This window comes from Oncorhynchus keta, chromosome 29, assembly GCF_023373465.1.
Source record: "Oncorhynchus keta strain PuntledgeMale-10-30-2019 chromosome 29, Oket_V2, whole genome shotgun sequence".
Taxonomy (NCBI): Eukaryota; Metazoa; Chordata; class Actinopteri; order Salmoniformes; family Salmonidae; genus Oncorhynchus; species Oncorhynchus keta.
The window spans coordinates 33,837,880-33,856,961 of NC_068449.1; the positions used below are offsets into that span (position 1 = coordinate 33,837,880).

At 46.3% G+C, this 19,082-nt stretch overlaps 1 protein-coding gene across 2 annotated transcripts in view; it reads left to right on the forward strand.

The window, feature by feature from the left end:
* Positions 1–18,576, forward strand: part of bcl11ba (BCL11 transcription factor B a) — a 66,001-nt gene extending 47,425 nt beyond the window's left edge. Inside the window, exons 3-4 of one of the 2 annotated variants that reach the window (XM_035743368.2) lie at positions 13,134–15,029; positions 17,118–18,576. In XM_035743368.2, coding sequence (XP_035599261.2) covers positions 13,134–15,029; positions 17,118–17,140 — 1,919 coding nt within the window. In that variant the 3' untranslated portion in view covers positions 17,141–18,576. Of the gene's footprint in view, positions 1–13,133 lie in introns of both variants that reach the window. The other variant, XM_052486457.1, reaches the window with a different exon arrangement.
* The last annotated feature ends 506 nt before the right edge of the window (positions 18,577–19,082 follow it).

Consider the following 19,082-nt stretch of genomic DNA (forward strand, 5'->3'; position numbering starts at 1 on the left):
TGTGTGTGTGTGTGTGTGTGTGGACGTGTGATAGGTGGCTACACAACAGCAGTGTTGAGTGAGTCAAAGAGTCTTCCTACTCAGATCGGATTCATATAGGATTTATTGGGTCCTGGTACCTTGGTCGTACTACCATGACTCATGTCTACTATTACAGAGCACTCTGCTAAACTCCAATGGCGCCTCGTCCCTTTTCCCTCCACCCCGACCAATGTAATAACCGTATACTGTGGAGTGTACACCATGAGAACAATTCATAATCAATTACCTCGAAAAAATAAGGGGCTGGGAATTGTCTGTTACTCATATAATAATTAGCTTTATTATTGTCCTCCCTCCATAACCTCCATCCCTCTCCTCCCCAATCGCCTCACAAAGCGTGACAAATAGAGCCTAGTTGGTCTCGCAATAACACGGTCCTCTCTCTGCATTTGTCTTATTTCCAGGCTAGCGCAAAAGGCCTGGTGAGAGAATGAATGTAATAATTTGATGGCCCCAGCACTCGTGACATTAATCGTGCACTGTCTGGCGATTGGCACTTCCCCAGTAATTGTACATGGAGAGGCTAGCCCCCGTCCACCTCCCTCCCTCCCTCCCTATCTCCCTCCCTCCCTCAGCCACATGCAGCCGAGCCAAGCGGGTGCACTGCAGCCTACTATAATAGCCGTGATTTAATTTAGCTATTTAACCTGTAATTCCAGCAATATTTATTGAGGAGCGGAGGGGAGAAAATTGGGCCATTAGCCGGGTGAGGATGAATACATTGAGATGAAAATGAACACTCCTAACTGGTAGTTGACCTTCGCGTTTTGTAGACGTTTTTTTAATAGCGCCGGCCACAGTAATTACTGCAAATTGAATCATAGTGAAAACTGAAATCATTCCGTAATGAGCATTTTTATTTGTTGCTGCACACTAAGGCCGCCAGGGCTGTTTAGTGGTGTCTCTCTCCCCCTCTCTCTCTCTGTGTATGTGTGTGTGTGTGCACGTGCGAGAGAGAGAGAGAGAGAGAGAGAGAGAGAGAGAGAGAGAGAGAGAGAGAGAGAGAGAGAGAGAGAGAGAGAGAGAGAGAGAGAGAGAGAGAGAGAGAGAGAGAGAGAGAGAGAGAGAGAGAGAGAGAGAGAGAGAGAGAGAGAGAGAGAGAGAGAGAGAGAGACGTTCATTTACTAGGAGATGGTAAATTGACGTCCTGGCCTCTATTTGATCCTGGATGTGTTCTGTGAATGGTGTCAACCTGTTTCAGTTCTACATGCTTCCCTCTCCAGATGAATACCATCCTTACTGAACGCTGCTCTCCTCACATCATCGTGCCTGAGCATTCCCCCTCAACACGGACCAGTCTCCGGCTTTTTGGCTAGTTTGTTTTGTTTGGATAGAGGGACGGAACTGACTGCCTGCAGGTCATTCTCACCCCCCTCGCCCCCCTCGTCCCCCTCGTCCCATCTCGTTCTCCTTCTTTCCTTCCCCTTTCTTCTCCCTTCTTCTTCTTCAGATGTTTATTTTTTTGTTGACAGGCTGGAGAAAATGGAAATGGGATGGGGGAAGGGTAATGTGCCAATTTATTTGTCACCATTGTCTTGTGTTTTTTTTGTTGTCTTGACGACATATGGCTGCTCCTGTTAGATGTGGGGAGATGCAAATGGGGGGGGAGTCTGCCTTTAAATGAGGCAGCGGCGCTGACATGAGGCTTTTTGAAGAGCGCACATCACAACACTCCAGGGACCAACAGCAGGGGAGCTCCCACAATGCAGTGCGGCAGGCAGGCAGCTACGTCCCCTTCTCCTTTCTCCAGCCACCCACCCACCCACCTCTTGCCTCCCTGGTTAGAACAGAACAGAGCAGAGCTATACAATGGTATTAATCATAGCAGGGTGCAGGGCTGGAGCTGAGTTTTTTGATGTGTCCCAAATGGCACCCTGTTTCCTATATAGAGCACTACTTTTGACCAGGGGCCATAGTACTGTACTATATAAGGAATGATTGCCATTTGGAATGCCTTTTAACAGAATGCATACAGTCCTCATTTACCTTCTCCCTCTGCCTCTGTTTCCTGCCCACCAGCAGTCTCTGAGGAGGAAACCAGACATAGGCTACACTGTCGCAAACCCAGATCTGAATTGTGTGTGTGTGTGTGTGTGTGTGTGTGTGTGTGTGTGTGTGTGTGTGTGTGTGTGTGTGTGTGTGTGTGTGTGTGTGTGTGTGTGTGTGTGTGTGTGTGTGTGTGTGTGTGTGTGTGTGTGTGTGTGTGTGTGTGTGTGCGCGTGTGCGTGTGTTTGTGAAAGAGAGTTTACATTTGTAAGTAACTATAGGTTTAATTTACACAAACACTCACAGACAAAATGCATTGGCACGCACACACACACACAGGTGTATATATACTTTTTGTGTTTTTTTTTAATGCAAAATGATTGCATTGATATTTAGTCCCCCCCAGAATTGAGGAAAGTATGATATGTGTGTCCCTGCCCACACACACACACACACACACACACACACACACACACACACACACACACACACACACACACACACACACACACACACACACATAAACTTGTCCCTGTATCCCTCTGCGGTGGGGCAGCAAAAACCTTGATTAATCCACTCTATCTGGACATACGGGAATTATGTCTGACAATTACATGTGTTTGATGTGCTCTTCTGGCGGCTTTCAAAATATTATATTTATCATACACACACACACACACACACACACAAAGAACACACACGCACACACACACACACACACACACACACGCACACACACAAAGAACACACACGCACACACAAAGAACACACACACACACACACACACACACACACACACACACACACACACACACAAAGAACACACATGCACAAAGAACACACACGCACACACAAAGAACAGACACTCACAATCATATACTTGAAATAATATATAAAAAGATACTAAATTATTACATTGAGGTTCCATAATATTTAGTTCCCCCTCAGAGTTTAGGAAAGTATTATAAAATATATTCTATTTTATTTCAGATTTAGGGCATTCCTGCCCATATTTATAGTTTCAATATTTAAAAACGGATTATTGAACAATTATTAAATGATGAAAATATTTAATAGTCGCGGAGGAAATAAGAATGACAGAGTTTTTTTTATACCTCAATCACTTTTTAAAAATTCAATGGATGGACTACCCCTCTCTCACAGATCCAGCAGCCAACACACTACGCACTATTCATATCTCCTCCTCTCCCGCGCTCTCCCCTCCCTTCCTGTCTCTCTCTTACATTCCTCTCTCGCGCTTTCCCCTCTCTCCATCTTTCCCTCTCCCTCTGTAAGCCATCCAACAGCCCTCCTGCCAAAGATGTGTGTGAACGCGGGCCAAACCAAACACAGGCATCGGGCCAGCCCAACACGGCACGCTTCCACTAATAGAGTGAGAAAGGGCTTCCAGAACCAACCAGGGCTGTTACAGGACGGCAGACTTCTTTACGCTGGATAATGGCTTAATGACAGCCTAAATGAAGTCCCCACAGTAAAAACCAATGTCAGCAAATGAACACCTCATTAGAAGATCCTATAGAGCTTTTTCTCTTCCCCTGCGCAGCTTCCTCATCAGTTTAGCACCCCGATCTTTTATTGTGTTGTCGAAGAAGATCTCTCAAATTCCAGGAGATTTTTTGGGGGCGGATGGTGCCCCCCCTTTGTCAACAGCTATTACAATTTGGTTCGGCAGTCCGTAAAAAATCCCACTCTCTTTCTCATTCTCTCTCTTTCAAAACACCACACAAACCAAGGCTTATAATGACAAGTGAATGCAAATTTGCCAAATGAATGAAAATGAGTATTCTGGTTTTTTTTTCCGCCCTCTGTCTGTCTCCCTCCTCTTTCTCTCTCCCTCCTACGACTAAAATGATACGGAGTAATGATTCTGAGCTTTTATTTTAATCTCCTAAATTCGGTCGGATAACAATGAAAACTCAACAGTGGCGAAACTTAGTCGCGGTTATTTTGTGTGATTCACGTACAAACACAGACATCCAATTTACTGCATTCTCCCTCATTTTCATTGCTTGGAGAGAGGAAATGACTGAGATGTGATTGGTTAGACATGTCACAATAGAGGAAGTTAGCTGTGTGAGAAGAGAAGGCTTTGTAAATCACCTGCTTTGAATAACACGATGATCCTGCCAGCCTGCACAGTGATTGGTTAATGTCTCATGTCTCCTTGGCAACTCATCTGTGTTGAGACTATAGGGAATCTGGGACCTCTGTCTCTTTGCTGTGTGTGTGTACGTGTGTATATGTGTATGTGTTCATTCACGTGTGTATAAGTGTATGCCTGTGTGTGTGCATTCATGCAAGTGTGTGTGTGTGTGCTCCTAAAGCCCATATTGGCATGCAGCATTTGACACGGCCTGTTTGGAAACCTAAGATCGTTATTAGCCATAATTTCTGGCTAATTGAATCAGGGGCTTAGCGTGGAGCGAGGCCGTGTCCATGGGTGACACACACTGTGGTGTCCCCTCTCTCTCCCCACACTCTCTCCCCTCTCTCTCCCCTCTCTCTCCCCACACTCTCTCCCTCTCTCTCCCCTCTCTCTTCCCACACTCTCTCCCCTCTCTCTTCCCACACTCTCTCCCCTCTCTCTCCCCTCTCTCTCCCCTCTCTCTTCCCACACTCTCTCCCCTCTCTCTTCCCACACTCTCTCCCCTCTCTCTCCCCTCTCTCTCCCCACACTCTTTCCCCCCTCTCTTCCCACACTCTCTCCCCTCTCTCTTCCCACACTCTCTCCCCTCTCTCTTCCCACACTCTCTCCCCTCTCTCTTCCCACTCTCTTCCCACACTCTCTCCCCTCTCTCTTCCCACACTCTCTCCCCTCTCTCTCCCCACACTCTCTCCCCTCTCTCTTCCCACACTCTCTCCCCTCTCTCTCCCCCTCTCTCTCTCCCCTCTCTCTCCCCTCTCTCCCCTCTCTCTTCCCACACTCTCTCCCCTCTCTCTTCCCACACTCTCCCCTCTCTCTCCCCACACTCTTTCCCCTCTCTCTTCCCACACTCTCTCCCCTCTCTCTCCCCTCTCTCTTCCCACACTCTCTCCCCTCTCTCTTCCCACACTCTCTCCCCTCTCTCTTCCCACACTCTCTCCCCTCTCTCTCCCCTCTCTCTTCCCACACTCTCTCCCCTCTCTCTTCCCACACTCTCTCCCCTCTCTCTCCCTCTCTCTCCCCACACTCTCTCCCCTCTCTCTTCCCACACTCTCTCCCCTCTCTCTCCCCTCTCTCTTCCCACACTCTCTCCCCTCTCTCTTCCCACACTCTCTCCCCTCTCTCTTCCCACACTCTCTCCCCTCTCTCTTCCCACACTCTCTCCCCTCTCTCTCCCCTCTCTCTTCCCACACTCTCTCCCCTCTCTCTTCCCACACTCTCTCCCCTCTCTCTTCCCACACTCTCTCCCCTCTCTCTTCCCACACTCTCTCCCCTCTCTCTTCCCACACTCTCTCCCTCTCTCTCCCCTCTCTCTTCCCACACTCTCTCCCCTCTCTCTTCCCACACTCTCTCCCCTCTCTCTTCAACACTCTCTCCCCTCTCTCTTCCCACACTCTCTCCCCACACTCTCTCCCCTCTCTCTTCCCTCTCTCTTCCCACACTCTCTCCCCTCTCTCTTCCCACACTCTTCCCGTTCTCTCCCCTCTTGCTCCCTGTTCTCTCCCCTCTCTCTCCCTGTTCTCACAACTGTCTCTCCCTGTTCTCTACCCTCTCGCTCCCCGTCCTCTCCCCATTTTCTCTCCTCTCTCTCTCTCTCTCTCTCTCTCTCTCTCTCTCTCTCTCTCTCTCTCTCTCTCAAATCAAATCAAATGTATTTATTTATTAAAACCCCAAACAGCAAGCAAACAAGGTGTACAACCACGGTGGCTAGGAAAAACTCCCTAGAAAGGCCAAAACCTAGGAAGAAACCTAGAGAGGAACCAGGCTATGTGGGGTGGCCAGTCCTCTTCTGGCTGTGCCGGGTGGAGATTATAACAGAACATGTTCAAATGTTCATAAATGACCAGCATGGTCAAATGATAATAATCACAGGCAGAGCAGTTGAAACTGGAGCAGCAGCACGGCCAGGTGGACTGGGGACAGCAAGGAGTCATCATGTCAGGTAGTCCTGAGGCATGAGAATTAGAGAGAGCATACTTAAATTCACACAGGACACCGGATAGGACAGGAGAAGTACTCCAGATATAACAAACTGACCCTAGCCCCCCGACACATAAACTACTGCAGCATAAATACTGGAGGCTGAGACAGGAGGGGTCAGGAGACACTGTGGCCCCATCCGATGACACCCCCGGTCAGGGCCAAACAGGAAGGATATAACCCCACCCACTTTGCCAAAGCATAGCCCCCACACCACTAGAGGGATATCTTCAACCACCAACTTACCATCCTGAGACAAGGCCGAGTATAGCCCACAAAGATCTCTCCTCTCTCTCCCCGTTCTCTTCCTTCTCTCTTCCATTTCTCTTCCCTCTCTCTCCCCCTCTCTCTCCTCTCTCTCCCCACTCACTCTCTCTCTCTCTCTCTCTCTCTCTCTCTCTCTCTCTCTCTCTCTCTCTCTCTCTCTCTCTCGCTCTCTCTCTCTCTCTCTCTCTCTCTCTCTCTCATCTCTCTCTCTCTCTCTCTCCTTTCTCTCCTCTCTCTCCCCTCTCTCTCCCTGTTCTCTTCCTTCTCTCTCTCCTCTCTCTCCCCACTCACTCTCTCTCCTCTCTCTCCACACTCACTCTCTCTCCTCTCTCTCCACACTCTCTCTCTCTCTCCCCCTCTTCCCTCCTCTCTCTCTCCCCACTTTGTCTCTCTCTCCTCCCATCTTCTCTCCTCTCTCTCTCTCTCCTCTCTCTCCCCACTCTGTCTCTTTCTCTCTCCCCACTCTCACTCTCTCTCCTCTCCATGCAGCAGCTGTTTCACAATGGGAGTTTGTCCCATGGAAAACAAGATCATTACTCTCTCCCTTACTGCTTCTTTAAAACTCCCACCAACTCAGGGAGAAGAAGCCCACAGTCTCTTCTCATTATACTTAGGGAACTTTTCTCTCTTGGAGAAGTTGAGTTTTAGTCTTTACTTTCTTGGGCTTGGTAGTAAAGTGAGACATGGTCATGGTGAAATGGAAGTCTGTTCTTGGGAGAGTAATGGTAAAGTGGTATCTGTCTGTCTGGTTGAGGGAGGCTGGCAGTACAGAGGTTCCTCTCTACAGTGTGATAGGATGTGATATCTTTATTGGCGGTGAAGCAGTTCTCCTTCAAGTCACGATCCAAGTCCAACCATTTCTGGTTGTGTATCAGTTTTTTTCAGAATGTGTGCGTGTGTGTGTGAGAGCAGTGAGTGAGTGAGTGAGTGAGTGAGTGCGTGAGTGAGTGAGTGAGTGAGTGAGTGAGTGAGTGAGTGAGTGAGTGAGTGAGTGAGTGAGAGCAGTGAGTGAGAGCAGTGAGTGAGAGCAGTGCCGCAGGTTTTTTCTCTCTCCCACTCCCTCGTTCTCTCCTTTTTTTCGTATGGAAATGGAAAATAATGGGGTGATTAAATAGAGCTGTATATTAAAGTACAGCTGACATTAGAATTAGCATAATGTGCTCTCGCCTCGGGCTGCATACTTTATTTGCCATCTGCGTCGGACTCCTTCCCCCCGGGAGGGCACACACTGAACACTCCTCAATAAACTCACGGCCCACTCCACTACCTCCCTCCGTCACAGGGAGTGGATGCTGGACAGAGGCAGACTGTCATTCTCCTTAATTGTGGGGTGGAAATGAATTAAATGAGCATTCGGCCCCCTGATGACTTTTGTTGTGAAGAAGTTCGGACAGTAAAGTGGAGTGTGTTGTTTACACCCAGGCAGTTTAAAGCAAAAGGGAGAGAGATATGGAGAGAGAGGGAGAGAGAGAGAGAGGGAGAGAGATAGAGGTAGAGAGAGATGGAGAGAGAGATAGAGGGAGAGAGAGATGGAGAGAGGGAAAGATAGATAGAGGGAGAGATAGATAGAGATGGAGGGAGGGAAAGATAGATAGAGGGAGATATATAGAGAGATGGAGGGAGAGAGAGAGAGATGGAGGGAGAGAGAGAGAGATGGAGGGAGGGAGAGAGAGATGGAGAGAGGGAGAGAGATAGAGGGAGAGAGATAGAGGGAGAGAGATGGAGAGAGATGGAGAGAGAGATGGAGAGAGAGATGGAGGGAGAGATGGAGGGAGAGAGATAGAGGGAGAGAGATAGAGGGAGAGAGATAGAGGGAGAGAGATAGAGGGAGAGAGATGGAGAGAGAGATGGAGAGAGAGATGGAGAGAGGGAAAGATAGATAGAGATGGAGGGAGGGAAAGATAGATAGAGGGAGATATATAGAGAGATGGAGGGAGGGAGAGAGAGATGGAGGGAGGGAGAGAGAGATGGAGGGAGATATATAGAGAGATGGAGGGAGGGAGAGAGAGATGGAGGGAGGGAGAGAGAGATGGAGGGAGATATATAGAGAGATGGAGGGAGGGAGAGAGAGATGGAGGGAGGGAGGGAGAGAGAGATGGAGGGAGGGAAAGATAGATAGAGGGAGATATATAGAGAGATGGAGGGAGGGAGAGAGAGATGGAGGGAGGGAGAGAGAGATGGAGGGAGATATATAGAGAGATGGAGGGAGGGAGAGAGAGATGGAGGGAGGGAGGGAGAGAGAGATGGAGGGAGGGAGAGAGAGATGGAGGGAGGGAGAGAGATGGAGAGAGGGAAAGATAGATAGAGGGAGATAGATGGAGGGAGAGAGATGGAGAGATGGAGGGAGAGAGAGATGGAGGGAGAGAGAGATGGAGGGAGAGAGAGAGGGAGGGAGGTAGATAGATAGATAGATAGATAGATAGATAGATAGATAGATAGATAGATAGATAGATAGATAGATAGATAGATAGATAGATAGATGGAGAGATAGATGGAGAGAGAGATGGAGAGAGGGAAAGATAGATAGAGGGAGGAAGAGAGAGATAGATAGAGGAAGAGAGAGATAGAGGGAGGAAGAGAGAGATAGATAGAGGAAGAGAGAGAGAGATAGAGGTAGAGAGAGATAGATAGAGGAAGAGAGAGATAGAGGGAGGAAGAGACAGATAGATAGAGGAAGAGAGAGAGAGATAGAGGAAGAGAGAGATAGATAGAGGAAGAGAGAGATAGAGGGAGGAAGAGACAGATAGATAGAGGAAGAGAGAGATAGATAGAGATAGAGGGAGGAAGAGGTCAGAGGGGCAGGTGTAGAAAACAGATGCCTTGGTTGTTTTTCAGTGTTTTTTGTTTCCTTTATGGAGCATTGGGGCTTTGAAAAGGACTTGACTATAAAACAACATGGAGGGGGAGGAAGGGGTGGAGAGAGGAACTATGGGAGGGGGTTGTTGTCAGGTGAAGCAAGGAAAGTGTGTTGGAGGGGTTGAGGAGTTTGTATGAGTGGGGGTGGAATAATGTTTTTGTGTGTGTAAGAGGGCTTCAGCGAATTGTTTGTGAGTGTGTGTGTGTGTGTAGTGGGAGGGGGGGTAGTTTAATGTTGGTGGAATGGGGAAGGGGAGAGAGGGAGAAACGGGCTGGGTGTTGGCAGAGGGTGGAGGGGGGTTAATGCGTAGCCCTTCAAGAGTCCTGAGATGCCTGAAGCGGTGTCTATGTGTGTGTGTGTGTGTGTGCGTGCGTGATAGAGTGTATGCTGTGTCCACTATAATTAAGTGAAAGGGTTTACAGGGCCAGAGCTTCAGTACTGAGGTGAGCAGCTGTTCCTTGTCTTTTCCTTAACACACATCAGACACACACACACATACAGTAACACATGGACACACACACACACACACACACACACACACACACACACACACACACACACACACACACACACACACACACACACACACACACACACACACACACACACACACACACACACACACACACACACACACACACACACACACACACACACACACACACACACACACACACACACGTCAGACAGACAGACAGCCAGCCATTAACATATCATAACTTCCCCACACAGCTCCACGTATAGCAGGGAAAACGCTTTCCCACTCAGACCTTTTCAATGCAGCATTCCTCTAAGTGCTAGGAGACATGGCAGGTTTAAAAGTTTTCTGTCCAGACAGATTGATTGAGCCATTCTTTGAGCTGACACGCAGATGACGATAATTGATAGGATGCAAATCTTAGTGTTAAAGGGGGGGAAAAAATAGTAAAATTGTAAAATTGTTTTATATGAACGTTAAGGTTACAGTGTAGTATACGTTTTACGACATTTTCAGACATAATGTAGAAAACAAGTAGTTCTGTGTATCGTACACTTTTGAAGATTTCCTTTGGTCTGTCGCACTGAAATCAAATATAGCCATGTGAGTTTTCTTAACGGATGTGCATTCTAAATGCAGACGATTCGCAATTTTACATGAATGCAAAAACAACAACAAGACGGATTCACATGTCTGTGACCTGAATTGACTTTGTATTCTGGGTCGGACATCTCTGTTGCATCTGCATTGTGTCGCGTTGCTCACTATCCTTTCTCTGCAGCTCTCGACCCTGTGGACCAATGACAGGCTAAACTCATTTGACACACTACATTGTAGAACAGTGGGACACTCTGGCCACTCAAATGGCGTGTTTGATCTGGGAAATATGTTTCTCGATCCTTTGTGAGTGGAGTATTTCACACCTCGTGTACATTACACTCAGGCACAAATCTCTGAATCAAAACCCGAAACAATTACAGCAGCATATGTTTTCCTCTGTATTCTGAACTTGGCGCATTAGGTCAAAACAGCAAGCTTTCATTTAATAAATTAAACTAATTTCCAGGAGTACAATTACCATTTCCCACTTCATGCGTGTGTTTTCCCCCAATCCCCTAGGAGTGTGGCGCCCTGTGTTTAGCATCCGTCTCCACTGTACGGGCTGGATATTCTGCTTGTTTGTGTCGCTGCGGTAACGAGTCCCCACAGTAAACGAGTCCCTTTTGCATTACCAAACTGCATGTGTAACTCAGAGGCTGGGCCTTCAATTAGTCATGCTGGTTAAAGGTAGAGAGCTATGCCGAGCACCAGGCCTAGAACCCCCCCCCATCTCTCTCTCTCTTTCCTCCTCTCTCTCTCTCTCTCTCTCTCTCTCTCTCTCTCTCTCTCTCTCTCTCTCTTTCCTCCTCTCGCTCCTCCTCTTTCGCTCTCTCTTTCCTCCTCTCGCTCTCTCTCTCTCTCTCTCTCTCTCTCTCTCTCTCTCTCTCTCTCTCTCTCTCTCTCTCTCTCTCTCTCTCTCTCTCTCTCTCTCTCTCACTCTCACTCTCTCACTCGCTCTCTCTACTCCAACAGTATTGGTTTAATCACAGCCAAAGCTCTGTTTACACTTTCCAATCCCTATTGATCTTAGAGGAATCACTAAGGGAATCAGGACAAAGCAGCTTTTGGGTTTAGTTCCTAAGATATGTGCTTTGATAGATGGATGTCTGTCTGTGCTGGTTGAATTGTCACATTTTCATCCTGAATTTGTGTGGGTGGAATGGACCCAGGACAGTGAACCAGGGAGGCCTTAGTTGTACTATAAAGTCAATGATGACAGAGTCAATATTTGAGCCCTCGTCTTAATGTGTGTGGAGAGTTATTCCATTTAGTGACTCTCCCTTTGCAATGTTGAGCAATAGACACGGCGAAAGAAGTTATACCACTCTTGGGATTTATTTTATTTTATCCAACCTTTATTTTATGCTGGAATTCCCATTGAGGTCACAATAGAAACATGGAAAACATCACCCAAGATTTTCCTCAAAAGCTGTGAAGTATCATCTGCCATGAGTTCTTCAATTTGCGTCTAGAATGACACAAAGCACCCTGTGGATGTCAGTTAAATACCAATGACTTTAATAACAAAATTACAACCCCAAAACCAGTAAACATTTATGTTTCAATCTCTCCATCCGTATTCTCCCTCTATTAGCAGTGATTTGTCTTGATGCACCACCATATTAGTCTTTAGTTTCCTCCCTTCCCTTTTCCTCCCTTTTCCTCCTTTTTTTCTTTTATTTGTTCCCTCGCGGCACTGTGCCTTTATTGGTTGGAAAGTGATAAGAGTTCCTTAAATCACACTTTAAATTGTACTTTCCTACTATAGAGCCATATTACTTTGGCGTCTCTTGTCTCCGTGACAATTAAAGTCCCTCTGCTTGGAGGACTTCATGGGTTTTAAAGACACACACGCACGCACGCACGCACGCACGCACGCACGCACGCACGCACGCACGCACGCACGCACGCACACACGCACACACACACACACACACACACACACACACACACACACACACACACACACACACACACACACACACACACACACACACACACAGAGAGAGAGAGAGAGAGACAAAAACGTGCGCACTTGCATGGTGTAATAATTCAACGATTTGTAAGGAGGAGAGATTAAAGAGCACTTAAACCGGTGGATACAGTGTTCCCACCTCGGCAGTCCAATCCACAGTCACTATGGTAATGCACTTGTCAAACGCCTGATAAGTGCGTCCCATTTATGTGACAACATGATGTTTCCACCACTAGAGGTATTAGGCAAATATGATGCGGATAACAAAAGTGTGTCCGACAGTTCTTTCTCGGCAAAGTTCCACTCTTTGTATGAATGAACACGTGACCGGGTGACGGCCACGTTTCTCAGCGGTGACTTTACCGTCCTGCAGCTGTCAGACATCCACTTGTGCTTGAACTGTTTTACTCTGTCGTGCTGTTCTCCTCTTGTGAAATGTGTTTTTTTGTAAGGAGCTACGGCGTCTGAAATACAAAACACACTCACCACAAATCCATTTAAAGGAGAACACCACTCAAAAACATTAGTGTTTTGCATGTTAGCATTTACGTTTTCAGGATGTTGGACTTTCAAGAAGCAAAGTGTCACTTGCCAGATCATCATGAGGATGCATTTTGCGCCATCATGATGACGTGACGCTTGATTTTGACTGACTTCCAAATACCTTTATTACACAAATCTAAATAAAACTCCTCAGATAGATGTAAAGTCACTGCCATTTAATGAATTGTAAAATATGTTTTAATCATTTTCCTTTCTGGTGTGTGTTTCTCCTGTGTTGCAGGAGGAAGGGATGAGCCTTCAAGCTACATCTGCACCACGTGTAAGCAGCACTTCCCCAGCGCCTGGTTCCTTCTACAGCACGCCCAGAACACCCACGGCATCCGCATCTACCTGGAATCCAACCCCTCCAGTGCATCGCTCACCCCCCGCATCACCATCCCCGGGCCCCCCATGGGCCAGGACTCCATCCCCCAGTCTCCCCTCACCAATTTCCTGGGAGAGAGCAACCCCTTCCACCTACTGAGGATGACCGGGCCCATGCTCCGAGAGCCCCCTCCAGGCTTCATGGAGAACCGCGGAGGCCTCCCCAACACACCTCCCTTCGTCAGCCCCCCACCCCGCCACCACCTGGACCCCCACCGGCTGGAACGCCTTAGTGCCGAAGAAATGGGGCTCATCTCCCAGCACCCCAGTGCCTTCGAGAGGGTGATGCGGCTAACACCGATGGCCATCGAATCCCAGTCCATGGACTTCTCCAGGCGGCTCCGGCAGCTGGCAGGGAACAACAACGTGGCCACCCCTCCTCTGTCGCCCAGCCGGGTCAACCCCATGCACCGCCTGCTCAACCCCAACCCCTTCCAGCCCAGCCCAAAGTCTCCCTTTCTCAGCACCCCGCCCCTGCCGCCCATGCCCCCCAACAGCACCACCCCGCCCCAGACGCAGGCCAAGAGCAAGTCATGCGAGTTCTGTGGGAAGACCTTCAAGTTCCAGAGTAACCTGGTGGTCCACCGACGGAGCCACACCGGGGAGAAGCCCTATAAGTGTCAGCTGTGTGACCATGCCTGCTCCCAGGCCAGCAAGCTGAAGAGACACATGAAAACACACATGCATAAGTCTGGTTCCATGACAGGACGGTCTGACGACGGGCTCTCCACCACCAGTTCACCGGAGCCGGGCACCAGCGACGTGACAGGAGAGGGCATGAAGAACCGAGATGGAGACTTCAGGGGTGAGGGCGAAGAGGAGGAAGAGGAGGAGGAGGAAGAGGAGCCGGAGAACGAGAGCAGGCCGGAGTCAAACTTCAGCATGGACAACATGGAGTTCTACCGTAACCGCGAGAACGGCTCCAAGCCGCCATCAGACGAGAAGAATGCCCTCTCTCTGGGCAAGATGGTGGAGAGCGTGGGCCTGAGCACTATACAGCAGTACAATAACTTGATAGTCGACAATCGTAAAAATCGGATGCTCTTCTCCAAGAGGGGCTCCGACGGGCAGCGGGACACTGGGGATGAGGACTCTGTGGTGGGAGAGATGGAGAGGGAGCACCATCACCACCAGATGGAAAGGGACCACCAGAAGCCCACGGTCAACGGCAGGAACTGTGGCTCCGGCGACTCTTTCTCAGGCCTGTTCCCCCGCAAACCCACTCCCATCACCAGCCCCTGCTTGTCCAACTCCTCCAACAAGAGGATCAAGATTGAGAAGGACCTGGAAATGCCCCCGGCGCCCCTCATCCCCTCCGAGAACGTCTACTCCCAGTGGCTGGTGGGATACGCTGCCTCACGACATTTCATCAAAGACCCTTTCCTGGGCTTTACCCACTCCAGACAATCTCCCTTTGGCACCTCCTCTGAGCACTCGTCTGAGAACGGCAGCCTGCGTTTCTCCACGCCTCCCGGGGACCTCCTGGATGGCGGCCTGTCGGGGCGCAGCGGCACAGCCAGCGGGGGCAGCACTCCTCACTTGGGGGGCCCGGGACCTGGCCGGCCCAGCTCCAAGGAGAGCCGACGGAGCGACACCTGCGAGTACTGCGGCAAGGTGTTCAAGAACTGCAGCAACCTGACAGTGCACCGACGCAGCCACACGGGAGAGAGGCCCTACAAGTGCGAGCTGTGCAACTACGCCTGCGCCCAGAGCTCCAAGCTCACCCGCCACATGAAGACCCACGGGCAGATGGGTAAGGAAGTGTACCGCTGTGACATTTGCCAAATGCCCTTCAGCGTGTACAGCACTCTCGAGAAACACATGAAAAAGTGGCACGGGGAACATTTGATGACCAACGAGGTCAAAATTGAGCAAGCCGAGAGAAGCTAAGCCAGATTTTCCTATTTTGCCTCTTTCGCCACACATTGACTTATATATTTAAAAAAACAAAAATACAAAAAGGGGTAGCTGGATACTCTTTTTCTTAAATATCAAATTTTGGGTTAATTTTATGTTTTTGCCTGAGAAACTGCCAACCGAGAAAAACAATTAAACAAACAAACAGATATTAACAGCACCAATTGAAGCCGATCTAAACCGCCTCATTTGGCTAAAGATCATTTTTAACGGTCGGTCAGAGGCTGAATTAAATGATAACATATGTGGAGCCTTTAACTGTGCAATAATTTCTGTATTTATTGGATTTTGTAATATTTTGGCATGTGCAGGTACGTTTTTATTTAGTCATTTTAAATTTGTTTTACTTTTTATTTTAATTGCTGGGATTTGATTTGTATTATTTTTCAACCCAGAGGATATCCTGAGATTTTTTTGCAGTAAAAAAAAACAAAACATTTGAATACTCTTTAGGCCGCTGCTCATAGGAAATTGTATATTTAAAGCTACACGTGTAATTTCTTGAAGAGAAGCCAAATTGAATCTTTTAATTTTTAGAAAGCATAACTGAGAAAGCTATTTTTTGCTTGTTATACACGACAGGATACACGCACGCAGACAACAATCCTTTGGCGTTGTGGCGCGAACTGACTTTAAACATGTCAATCTAATTAGATATGTAGCACTGAATGTCAATTATGACGGTAAACCTAAAGAGAACACCGAGGTTCACAAACCCTGCCTCTTCCCAAGTAAATACATTTATTAAAAAGAAGGAAGAAAAAGAAACCGGTTATCACAAAGGCAGCTGCTTAGCGGTACCTAGTACCAACCCGGACGGAAACACGCTAGAGAAACAGATACTGCTTATGTATTCCTAAAGAAGCCCCTCACAGCTCTCTCACACTGTTTACATCTAAACAAGCCTGTCCTAAACTCGCCATAACTCATCCTAAGCACAACATACCTGCTATGACAATGCAAGTACTGATGTTTTTTTTGTTTTTGTAAAATCTTTTATCACACAGTTGTAGGATGGCTAAACCGTCGGGCTAAACTGCGCAGCTTTATAACGAGAGAGAGCAGGGAGATCTTAGGGTGAGCTATAGGGTCTCTTTCCTCTCCTTTATTTTCCCATTCACCCCCCTCATTACCATTCCGTGGATGAGTTGAACACACTTGCCCATGCCTACCGATTACACCCTCCCCCAATCCCTTGTCTCTGATACTCACTCCCTCTCAATCCTCTGCCAGCTGACGATTAAAACTCCCAGTACTATCACTAACTCCCTGTCGGACACTCAGCACAGAGTAGCATCACAGAGAGTCTCATCGCCCTCAGTCCCAGTCAGGCTGCAGTACCTGTCAGCCATTTCAAACTGCATTACGATAGACGCCTACTTCAGGGACACTGTACCTTTTAAATGTCCTCTTTTCCCCTGTTTTGATCACCATTCATATTTAATGTTACTCTTGGTAATCATTTTTTTTTTGTAATCAAGTCCATATGTCATCTACTGCATTGTTCAGTTTAGGAAGGGGCTGGGTAGTGGTGGTCACAGCCGTGGCGGATTAGAATGACATAAAATGGATTTAAATATTATTGTTAATAACTATTACATTCAGTGACAATGTTTATGATATCACTTGAAAACAGCCCTATGCATTTTTTTCTAGAAATATCTAGCAATCGTTTTGAAAATGAATTTATACTGTATAGTAAAAACTCTGATTGTATAGTGTGCCATAGTCAAAATGTTTATGATGTTGACTTTTTCTTCTGGCTAAAAATTGTTAAGTCCCCTGTGAGACAGAACCAGTGGCAGTTACTTAGTGATATGCAGACCAGTAAATTGCACAGTTCTAGATACATACAGTGTCTGTAGAAGTCTGTTGAGCGTGTGCCCAAACAGTAAGACTATTTTTTCTTTCTTTCCTCATTCAGGGCTCCCTGTGATGTGTAGTTGAACGCATTCTGAGAGAAGTAGCAACTCTGACACACACAGAATGCACAGCTGAGTGAGCTTTTTAGGAAAGATTTTTCGGTCTTCAGCAAGCACCAACCTTTGCCCAAATCACCACTCTCTGTTATTTTGAATAATGTACCCCCGTCCTACCCCCCTGTTCCGATCTCCCTCAAGTTGACCTTTGACATCCAAGTATTTTAATTTTTTTTTTTTTTAGAATTGAGGTAAAAATATGTCATTGAGAAGAAATAGAAAAACATGAACAGCTCTTTGCAGATGACCCGCACTTTATGATTTGTCTATTCTTATTTTTTTTTACACACAAAAAAAAAAAGAAGAAAATTGAAAATACGGCTTCTGAGCAAGAAATTACGTTGACTGGATTTATTCGGCCTGGGTAACGGGTTCTATAGTTTGGAATCAGTTGAGATTGAAGTGCTAGCATTGCTATAGGCGTGGCTTTCCCAATGCTGGCACTATAAAAATGAGAAATTAATTTATTGGGACAGTTTTTGTACTGCCATTCAATTTGACATGAGTGTGCCTTGAATACTGATCTTCCTATTCACCGTCTCTCAAGACAAATGCAACACTTTTGTGAAGCAAAGGAATTGAACATAATGAAAACAATGTATCAAATTTATGCGTCAACTTAGTTTCTAATTTGATTATGAAATGTCAATAGAATATCAGAGATTACTTAAAAAACGAAAAAAATTAAACAAAGCTGCATTTAGGTTAGGAGTACTCAGCACAACATTGGTGTGTCTGTGTGTGTATATATGTATGCATATGTACATATAAAGGCACAAACCTATATATAGATATATATCAAATTCTTCACTTCAGGACAAGACTGCGTCCCTAGATAGAAACATGGTCAGAGTGGATTGTTATACCACACAATAGTCAAGGAAGAGACTGGACAAAAAAATCAGGAACTGCAGAAACAAAACAAAAAATAATTTAGTGCACTCTGTCTTAAAATACGTTTACAGTATTGAAACAAGTACAAGGGTCAAATAATAATTGTGTGTATGTGTGTTTTTAAAAAAAGTATTTTTTTTTTTCAAGTTTGCTTATACCGTTTCTCTGAATGCCATAGTGGCGATGTGTATATTGTTTTTTTGGTGACGGGGTTTTAGTATATATAAATATACTGTATATGAATATATATGACATTTTTCTTGTTTACTGTAAAAGTATACCAGTATTTGTAATATTGGAGAATGCCTGGGCATTTTACAAAAATAGAAAAAAATGTTGTTTAAATTTTTTTTATTTTGCAGTCCAATTTAAATTGTGGGTCTCTTAAAATGTTTTTGTCACTGTACCTGTAAAAGTCTTAAGTTTTAGTAACTTTGATTCTGCCTTGGGTGTAATAATAATAATTTTAAAAAATGAATAAAAAAAAGTGAACTGTAACAAACTTGGATGGGGGGGCAGCTGATGGACGTTCTGGAAGTTTCCCTTGTAGAAACTATGGAACATTGTTATTGCTTTGCAGGAAAATACTGACATTCCTGATCTGTATCTATTGATCTTCTCCTGGAATGGATATTCTTCATGGCTGGTTTGAAATACATGTGTAGGCACTTGCTGTCGTTCTACAGAAGCTTGTATTTTTTAACTTGTATGTGCATCCTTTGTGAAAAGGGGTACTTTAAGTACCTGTATGTCATTATCTTATTTGGGGGAGGGGGACAACATTGCAACTTCAAGATACAACTCACAGGCTGCCACGATATATTTTCTTTCATTTGGCAGGATAAAATAGTGCAAAAAAACCCCTGATGAATTTGTATTGTTGAAATGAATCTTATTGTACAGAAGTGAAATAAAAGGTTGTTTGACATCCTTTTAGCGACAAAAATACACAAGTAGATGTTTTTGTTTACTATTGTATTGGTTGTACATATTGTTCTATGATTACCCTGACATGT